The following is a 9,621-nucleotide window of genomic DNA, read 5'->3' as shown; positions in this document are numbered from 1 at the left end:
AAGCTTCCAGAACACAAAAGCCCAGGACCAGACAGCTTCACAGGGGAGTTTTACCAAACATTCAAGGAAGAACTAAAACCTATCCTGCTCAGACTATTCAAAAAAATTCAAGATTTAGGAACACTTCCAAACTCATTCTATGAAGCCAGCATCACCCTAATATAAAACCAGGTAAAGACAACACAATGAAAGAGAATTACAGGCCAATATCCCTCATGAATATAGATGCCAAAATCCTCAACAAAATGTTAGCAAAATATCAGATCCAGCAGTACATCAGAAAGATCATACAGCATGACCAAGTAGGATTTATCTCAGGGATGCAAGGATGGTACAATATTCGCAAATCAATAAATGTGATACATCCCATAAACAAATTGAAAGAAAAAAAACACATAGTCATATCAATTGATGCAGAAAAAGCATTTGACAAAATCCAACACACATTCTTGATAAAAACTCTCAGCAAGGTGGGAATAGAAGGATCATACCTCAACATAATAAAAACCATATATGACGAACCCACAGACAATATCATACTCAATCAACAAAAACTAACAGCATTTCCCCTAAGAACAGGAACAAGACAGGGATGCCCACTCTCACCACTCCTGTTCCACATAGGACTGGAAGTATTAGTCATTGCAATTAGAGAAGAAGACGAAATAAAAGGCATCAAAATTGGAAAAGAAGAAGTAAAACTGTCCTTATTCGCAGAAGACATGATATTATACATAAAAAACCCTAAAGTTTCCATCAAAAAACTGTAAGACTTAATAAATGAATTTGGCAATGTAGCAGGATACTAAATTAATGCCAAGAAATCTATGGCATTTCTAAGCACCAATAGTGAACTTACAGAAAGGGAGACTAAAAAAACAATCCCATTTACCATCACACAAAAAAATTAATACCTAGGAATAAACTTAACTAAGGAGGTAAAAGACCTACTCAGAAAACTACAGGACGTTGAAAAATGAGATAGAGGAAGACATAAACAGGTGGAAGAACATACCGTGTTCTTGGATTGGTAGAATCAACATCATAAAAATGTCCATACTACTCAAAGCAATCTATAAATTCGATGCACTTCCCATTAAAATACCAACGGCATATTTCACAGACCTAGAACGAACTCTCCAAAAATTCATCTGGAATAAAAAAAGACCCCGGATACCTGCAGCGGTCCTGAGAAAGAACAAAGTAGGTGGGATCTCAATACCAGATATCATGCTGTATTACAAAGCCACTGTACTCAAAACTGCCTGGTACTGGCACAAGAACAGACATGTACATCAATGGAATAGAATAGAGAGCCCAGAAATCGGCCCAAACCAATTTGCTCAATTAATATTTGACAAAGGAGGCAAGAACATACAATGGAGTCAAGATAGTCTCTTCAAAAAACGGTGTTGGGAAAATTGGACAGATACATGCAAAAAATAAAACTAGACCACCAACTTACACCATACACAAAAATAAACTCAAAATGGAAAAAGGGCTTAAATGCATGACAGGAAACCATAAAAATACTAGACGAATCCAAAGGCAACAAAATCTCAGACATATGCCAAAGCAATTTCTTCACCAATACTCCTCCTATGGCATTTGAAACTAAAGAGAAAATAAACAAATGGGACACCATCAAAATTAAAAGCTACTGCACAGCAAAAGAAACCATCAACACAACAACAAGAAAGCCCACTGCATGGGAAAACATATTTGCCAATGGTATCATCGGTAAGGGTTTAATGTCCAAAATTCATAGGGAACTCATACAACTTAACAAAAGGAAGATGAACAATCCAATAAAGAAATGGGCAACAGACCTAAATAGATACTTTTCAAAAGAGGACATTCAGAAAGCCAAGAGACATATGAAAACATGCTCAGAGTCAGTAATCATCCGAGAGATGCAAATCAAAACATCAATGAGGTACCATCTCACACCTGTCAGAATGGCTATCATCAACAAATACACAAATGACAAGTGTTGGATAGGATATGGAGAAAAAGGAACCCTTCTGCACTGATGGTGGGAAAACAGACTGGTGCAGACACTAAGGAAGACAGTATGGAGTTTCCTCAAAAAATAAAAATGGAACTCCCATTTGACCCCGTGATCCAACTTCTAATATATACCAAGAAAACAGAAACACCAATTATAAAGGACATATGCACCCCTATGTTCATAGCAGCACAATTCACCATAGCTAAGATCTGGAAACAGCCTAAGTGCCCATCAGTAGATGAGTGGATTAGAAAACTGTGGTACATCTACATGATGGAATACTATGCTGCTGTAAAAAATAAGGAATTCTTGCCATTTGCAACAGCATGGATGGGACTGGAGAGCATTATGCTAATGAAATAAGCCAGTCAATGAAGGAAAAATGCCACATGATCTCACTCATTTATGGATAACAAGGACCATTATCAATTTATGAACAAAAATAGATACAGAAGCAGAGCAGCCTGGAACAGACTGTCAAACTATAGGGGGAAGGCCAGTAAGGGTTGGGGGTTAGGAGGGGAGGGTTAAGAAATGAACCAAAGACTTGTATGCATGCATATAAGCATGACCAATGCACATAAGACACTGGGGGGTAGGGGAGGCCAGGGGATTGTCTAGGGCGGGAAAAAAAGGAGACATGTGTAATACTCTTTGTAATACTTTAAACAATAAAACAACTTAAAAATAAAAGAAAAAATAAATCTCAAAGTAAAGGTCATAAAAAAGAGATAAGACCGATTGCTATGAAGTGCTCTGACACCCAGGGGGTAGACTCGCAATGCAAGAGCTGCCCTTGGTGGTCAGTGAGTTCCCACAAGGGGAGCGCCACTCAGCCGGACTGGGCTGACGACTGGCAAGTGGAGCAGCAGTGGCAGGAACCTCTCCAACCTCCACAGCAGCGCTCAGAATGTTTGGCAACGTGATTAAGCCTAAGCCATCATTCGGACATCTCCTGAGGGCTCCCAGACTGCCAGAGGATGCGGGACTCTGCCAGGTGTACAAAGTTCATTCACTGGGCCTCTAGTATTACAAATAAACTACAATAAAATATAATAAAATCCAAATACTTGGAGGGTAAGTAGTCCTTTATTAAATAAATGCAGGCCCAGGGTATGAATTTTTGCAGGGAAGCAGTCCGGTCGACGTCCCCAGATGGGGGCACATGGGGCCAGGCTGGCAGGGATTAGTGACCATTAACACTTAACCAGAAGGCCATGCCTCCAATCTGGGTGTTAGCGCATATCGGAGGTGTGGCTGACAAGGGGGAAGGCCTTGGGTGGTTTGCTTATCAGCCCCGCCCCCCATAGGGAGTTGGGGGTAGATGGGAGGCCAGGCTGGTCAGGGATATGGCCTATTGGGGCCCAGATAAGGCTGGTTGGCTGCCGCAATGCAAGTCATAGCCACCAGCCATTCTGGTCATTCTGCCTTTCTGGTCACAGGGCTTTTATGTACAAAGATAGATGACTGGATTACCAAAGAGATTAAAGAAGAAATTAAATTCATCGTGGAAATAAATGACAATTAAAAATAAAACTCCAAAATCTATGGGACACACTGAAAGTAGTCCTTAGAGGGAACTTCATAGCATTACAGGCCTAACTCAAAGAACAAGAAAAACAGTTAACAAATTATCTAAGCCCCACAACTGAAAAAGTTAGAGAGAGCAACAAGCAAAGCCAAAACTGAGCAGCAGGAAGGAAATAATGAAGATCACAGCAGAAATAAATGACATAGAGACCAACAACCCCACAAAAGATTAATAAAGACATGAGCTATTTCTTTGAAAGGATAAACCAGATTGATTAAACTCTAGCTAGGCTCACCAACAGAACCCAAATAAACAAAATCATAAATGAACTAGGCAAAATAGCAAAAGACCCAACAGATAAAAAAGGATTGTAAATAATTACTATGGACAACTCTACTCCAACAAACTGATCAACCATGAAGAAATGGACATATTCCTAGAAAAATACAATCTTCCTAACGTCAATTAGGAAGAATAAAACATAGGACTAGCCCAATAACTACTCAGGAAATTCAAGCAGTCACACAAAAAAACTTGTAGCAAACAAAAGCCTGGGCTAGATAGTTTCACAGGGAGTAAAACCTTCTTCTCAGACTATTCCATAAAATTCAAAGGAAGTACCATTTCCAAACCCTTTCTATGAAGCCAGCATTACTCTAATCACAAAACCAGATAAAGAAAAGACAAAGAAAGAAAAATGTAGGCAAATATATCTCTGATGAACATAGATGTTACAATCCTCAACAAAACTCTTACAAATCAGATGCAACATGACATTGGCATGAGCATACACTATGACAAAGCGGATATATTCTCGGGAAGTAGGATGGGACAACATCCAGAAATCAATAAATGCGATGCATCACATAAACAAATTGAGAGATATTCATATCAATTGGTGCAGGAAAAGCATTTGACAAAATCCAACACCCAATTTTGAGAAAAACTCTAAGCAAACTAGGCATAGAGGGATCATACCTCAACATAATATAGGCCTTATATGACAAACCTACAGACAACATCATACTCAATGGGCAAAAACTATTACTCTAAGAACAGGGACAAGACAGGGATGCCCACTCTCACCACTTCTGTTCGACAGAGTACTGGTAGTGCTAGCCAATGCAATCAGACAAGAAGAAGTCAAACAAGGCATGCTAAGTGGAAAAGAAGAAGTTAAACTGTCATTATTCGCAGATGGCATGGTACTGTCCACAAAAACACCTAAAGACTCCATCAAAAAAACTAGGAGATTTAATGAATGAATTTGGCAATGTAGCAGGGTACAAAATTAACACCCAGAATTCTATGGCTTTTTGATACACCAATAATGAACTCACAGAAAGAGAAACTAAAAGTAAAAAAAAAAATCCCATTTACCAGTGCAACAAAGAATTAAGATACCTGGGAATAAACTTAACTAAGGAGGTAAAAGACCTGTTCATGGGAAACTACAGGAAATTGAAAAAGTGATAGAGGAAGACTAAAGCAAATAGAAGAACATAGCATATTCGTGGATTGGTATAAGCAACATCATTAAAATGTTCATACCACCCAAAGCAATCTACAGTGTTAATGTATTCCCCATTAAAATATCAATGGCATAGCCCAAAACCTAGAACAAAGATTCAAAAAAATGCCTATGGAATGAAAAAAAAAAAAAATAGCCCCAAATAGTTCCAGCAATCTGGACAAAGAAAAGCAAAGTTGGAGGGATCACAATATCAGATATCAAGCTATATTACCAAGCGACCATTCTCAAAACTGCCTGTTACTGGCACTAAAACAGACATATAGCCCAATGGGACAGAACAGAGAACATAGAAGTCGACCCTAACCATAACGCCCAATTAATATTTGACAAAGGAGGCAAAAGCATAGAATGGAGTCATACAGTCTCTTCAATAATTGGTGTTGGAACCAGGGCGGTGGTCAAGCCCATGCAGGGTGAGGCAGGTGGGGCGGGTTGGTGCTGGGCTGGGTGGGGCGGGGCGGGGCAGGGCTGCTGCACAGGGCTCTAGGACCCAGCTGGCGCCGGCCACGCCCTGAGGACTCCTGCCCTTCCAGCCACCAAGGTCTGGGGCCTCCAGGCTGATCCCCATGGAGGACCTTCCCCTGGACAGCTGCAAAGAGGAGGACACGGCGCCCGGCGCCAAGGGGTGGCCCGCACCCCAGGCGAGGGTGCACTTCCGTGTGACAAGCTTCATCATGGAGGCAGGTGTCAAGCTAGGGATGCAGTCCATTCCCGTCGCCACCGCCTGTGCCATTTACCACAAGTTCTTCTGCGAGATCAACGTGGACGCCTATGACCCCTACTTGGTCGCCATGTCTGCCCTTTACTTGGCTGGCAAAGTGGAAGAACAGCCCCTGCGAACCCGTGACATCATCAACGTGTCCAACAGGTACTTCCAGCCAGGCAGCGAGCCCTTGGAGATGGACTCCGGGTTCTGGGTGATCCGGGACAGCATTGCGCAGTGCGAGCTCCTTGTGCTGCGGGTACTGCGCTTTCAAGTCTCCTTTGAGCACCCACACAGGTACCTGCTCCACTACCTGATTTCTCTCAAGAACTGGCTGAATCCTTACAGCTGGCAACGGACCCCCATCTCCGTCACTGCCTGGGCCCTGCTGCGGGACAGCTACCGCGGGGGGCTGTGCCTCTGGTTCCAGGCTCAGCACATAGAGCTGGCGGTGCTCCACCTGGCCCTGCAGGTCTACGGGGTCGAGGTTCCCGCCGAGGCCGAGGCCGAGAAGCCTTGGTGGCAGGTGTTTAGTGACGACCTTACCAAGCCAATCATAGGTGACATTGTGTCTGCTCTCAGTCGGATTTATATCATGGACACAGAGATGCCCTAAGGCCCTGGCCCAGGCCTGTCCAAAGAGATGCCTGGGACGCTCGGCTGCCAGCAGACGGCGCCACCACATCGCCGTGAGGGCAGGTCCCCAGAGCGCTGGCTGGGAGGACTGGTTTTGTGCTGCTGGAGATGGGCCTCTGAAGGCGATGACATGCTGCCACGTTGATTCTCAGGCTTTGACTGACCCGGCAGCCATGGTCCAGAAGGTGATGGGAGCTGCACCTCCCGCGGGCAGGACCTTGCTGCGGGCGGCTCTGAGGTGTCCTGGTCTGCTTTTGTGCTTTGAAAGGACGCACACTGCAGCGGAGCTTTGGGATCAGCGGAAGGAAAATCAAAGAACGGATGGGACTGTACCCCACGGGATTTTTTTAAAGGCCAGATTTAGAGAAAGTATGAATGATTTAACATGGAGGAAATTGTAGTTTGCTTAATGAGAGATATTACAAAGCCAAAATAAACATATAATAATAATTGGTGTTGGACAAATAGCACAGATACATGCAAAAAAATTAATCTAGACCACCAACTTACACCATACACAAATATAAACTGGAAATGAATAAAGGACTTAACGGTGAGTCGGTAACCATGAAAATCTTAGGAGAATACATAGGCAGCAAAATATCAGGCATATGTCCCAGCAATATCTTTATTGAAACAGCTCCTAGGGCAATGGAAACTGAGGAGAAAATAAACAAATGGTACTACATCAAATCAAAAAGCTTCTGCAGAGAAGAAGAAGCCAATAGATATAACAACAACAACAAAACAAGGAAGTCCCCTGCCAGGGAGAAGATATGTGCCTATGTTATATCCGCTAAGGACCTATTCTCCAAAATTTATACTGAACTCATCCAATTAAACAAAAGGAAGATCAACATTCCAATAAAGAAAAATGGGCATAGGACTAAGACACTTTTTGAAAGTGGACATACAGAAAGCCAAGAGACACATGAAAACATGCTCAAAACCAGTAATCATCCCAGACATGCAAATCAAAAGGACAATGAGATACCATCTCACACTGGTCAGAATGGCTATCATCAACAATTCAACAAACAACAAGAGCTGGAGAGGATGGGGTGTCAAAGGAAGCCTCTTGCATGACTGGTGGGAATGCATTATGGTATAGCAACTATGCAGAACACTATGGAGTTTCCTCAAAAACTTTAAAAAAACGTAGCTCGCATTTTAACTGTTATCCCACTACTAGGAACATATCTCAAGAAATGACAAACACCCATCGGAAAGGGCATGTGCACCCACATATTTACAGCAGCACAATATACAATAGCTAATATTTGGAAAAAACCTAAGTGACCATCAGCAGATAAATGGATTAAAATCTGTGGCACATACCCACATAGGAAAAATACACGGCTGTAAAAAATAAAGAACTTTTACCATTCCCAAAAGCATGGAAGGACATGTAGAGCATTTTGCTAAGCAAAACCAGCTGGAGAAAGATAAATACCACATGATCTCACTCAATTGTGGAACACATTGAACAACATAAACTATTCAACAAAAATAGATCCAGAGACAGAAAAGCATGGGATTGACTGTCAAACCTCAGAGGGAAGGAAGGACTAGGGGGTAAGAGATCAACCAAAGGATTTATATGCAGGCATATCAGCATAGCCATGGACATAGACACTGGGGGGGAGGGGGAGGGCATGTGCTGGGGTGCAGGTGCACAATGGGGAAAAGGAGACATATGTAATACTATATGTAATCCTCTAAACAATAAAGAATTTTTTAAAAATGTGTTCCTAGAATTATACCTTCTAAATATAGTAATTTGATTAACATACATACCTAAATTCCCCAATCTCCCAATAACTTCATGATGGTTGATCTTTTAGCTAAATCAACGTGGCATGTGTAAACATAGCTCAGGTCATTGTAATTCCTCCACACAAAACTCTTTGGATGTCTGGACCTATTTCTCTTAACAAATCTGCAGTCACACATTCCACCAAGATGTTTGGCACTGATGGGCAGCGACACAAACCAAACAGCCACTAGACACAGTTCCCACCTTAAGGAATCACTTGAGCTTTCTAGTCCAAAATGTTTTCCACAGATTTATACCCCACACCCTGGCCTCCTTCCGCACATCTGAGATTCAGCAAACATCCCTTGATCCCCTTAATTTTATGAATAAAAACACTATCTCCTGCCAATACAACTTCTAAAAATAATTACCTCCTATATTTTTCCTCTTATCTTTTTTGTGCATGATTGTACTTATTTACATTTCCTTGCATGCTTGTTATTTTGACCATAGAAAATAAGTGCCCAATAAGAATCATGGTGTAGGCTACAAAACATTACTTGAAAGAAGACACCTAGCAATAATATCTACAGAAACTACATTTTCTTCTGGTTAGAAACTAGGGAAACAACATCAACTAGTCTTCATAAATCAAATAAATGGACTTCTGAACTCAAGAAAAATCATGAGACTAATCCAACTCTTGGCTGTCCACAAACCCTAAAAGATAAGGGTAAAGGAAAAGGGTCAATATGTACTGACCCCCATCAATGTACCATAAAACAGGCTCTCCAAATAAAGGACAGGGACATAAGTGAGTTATGTACTAAAAGTCATTGAAGATCAACAACTTAATATATGACATCATGAGTATACACACAAATTAACTTAAACATAAATCAAAAGTGTAGACAAAGCACAAACTTAGTTATTGATGTAGAAATCTGCATATGTTACCTTGTCCCAGGAGAGTGATTCTAAATAAATCCAAAAGAAGGTGGCTTAAAATAATGGTATGATATATTGGAAATATATGAAAATATAACAGAACCAAAGAAAATATGTACCCCAAAAGAGGCCCGAATGGTGTGACTTTCACGGTAATATTAAGGAATACTTGTGCAACGAGCACAGACACCTTTGAAGGATATGGGACACAATTACATTGGCTAGACTTTAAGATTAAAGAGAAATAAGACTATTTCCTTCACTAGTACATTAAAGACTCAATAAAAGGAACTCTTATCCACTACTTTAATATAAATCAGGATATATACATTTTCCAAAAATAAGTCTTGTTGCAGGATTCAAAAATAATTAACCAGAGAAAAGTTAGGGAAGGAAAGGTCAATTAATTATGGCACACCCAATCTCCTAATGCACATCAGTTCCTGTCTTCAAGAACTAAATACACAGCCCACCTGCTGTGACTCTGTGTGGTTGACCATCC

General features: G+C 41.3%; 1 protein-coding gene across 1 annotated transcript; it reads left to right on the top strand.

The window, feature by feature from the left end:
* Positions 1-5,642: 5,642 nt before the first annotated feature.
* On the top strand, positions 5,643-6,395 carry LOC139000465 (cyclin-Q-like). The gene has a single exon (XM_070402634.1). The coding sequence runs from the start codon at positions 5,643-5,645 to the stop codon at positions 6,393-6,395; it is 753 nt and encodes a 250-aa protein (XP_070258735.1).
* The last annotated feature ends 3,226 nt before the right edge of the window (positions 6,396-9,621 follow it).

The sequence above is a fragment of the Myotis yumanensis genome, unplaced genomic scaffold, assembly GCF_028538775.1.
Source record: "Myotis yumanensis isolate MYYU_CA2020_CCGP unplaced genomic scaffold, mMyoYum1.0.hap1 SCAF_24, whole genome shotgun sequence".
NCBI classification, from domain to species: Eukaryota; Metazoa; Chordata; class Mammalia; order Chiroptera; family Vespertilionidae; genus Myotis; species Myotis yumanensis.
The sequence above is the reverse complement of the archived record's forward strand: the minus strand, read 5'-3'. Positions and strand labels throughout refer to the sequence as shown.

Coding starts and splice junctions, on each gene's coding strand:
- LOC139000465 (XM_070402634.1), top strand. CDS start 5,643: ATGGAGGACCTTCCCCTGGACAGCTGCAAAGAGGAGGACACGGCGCCC.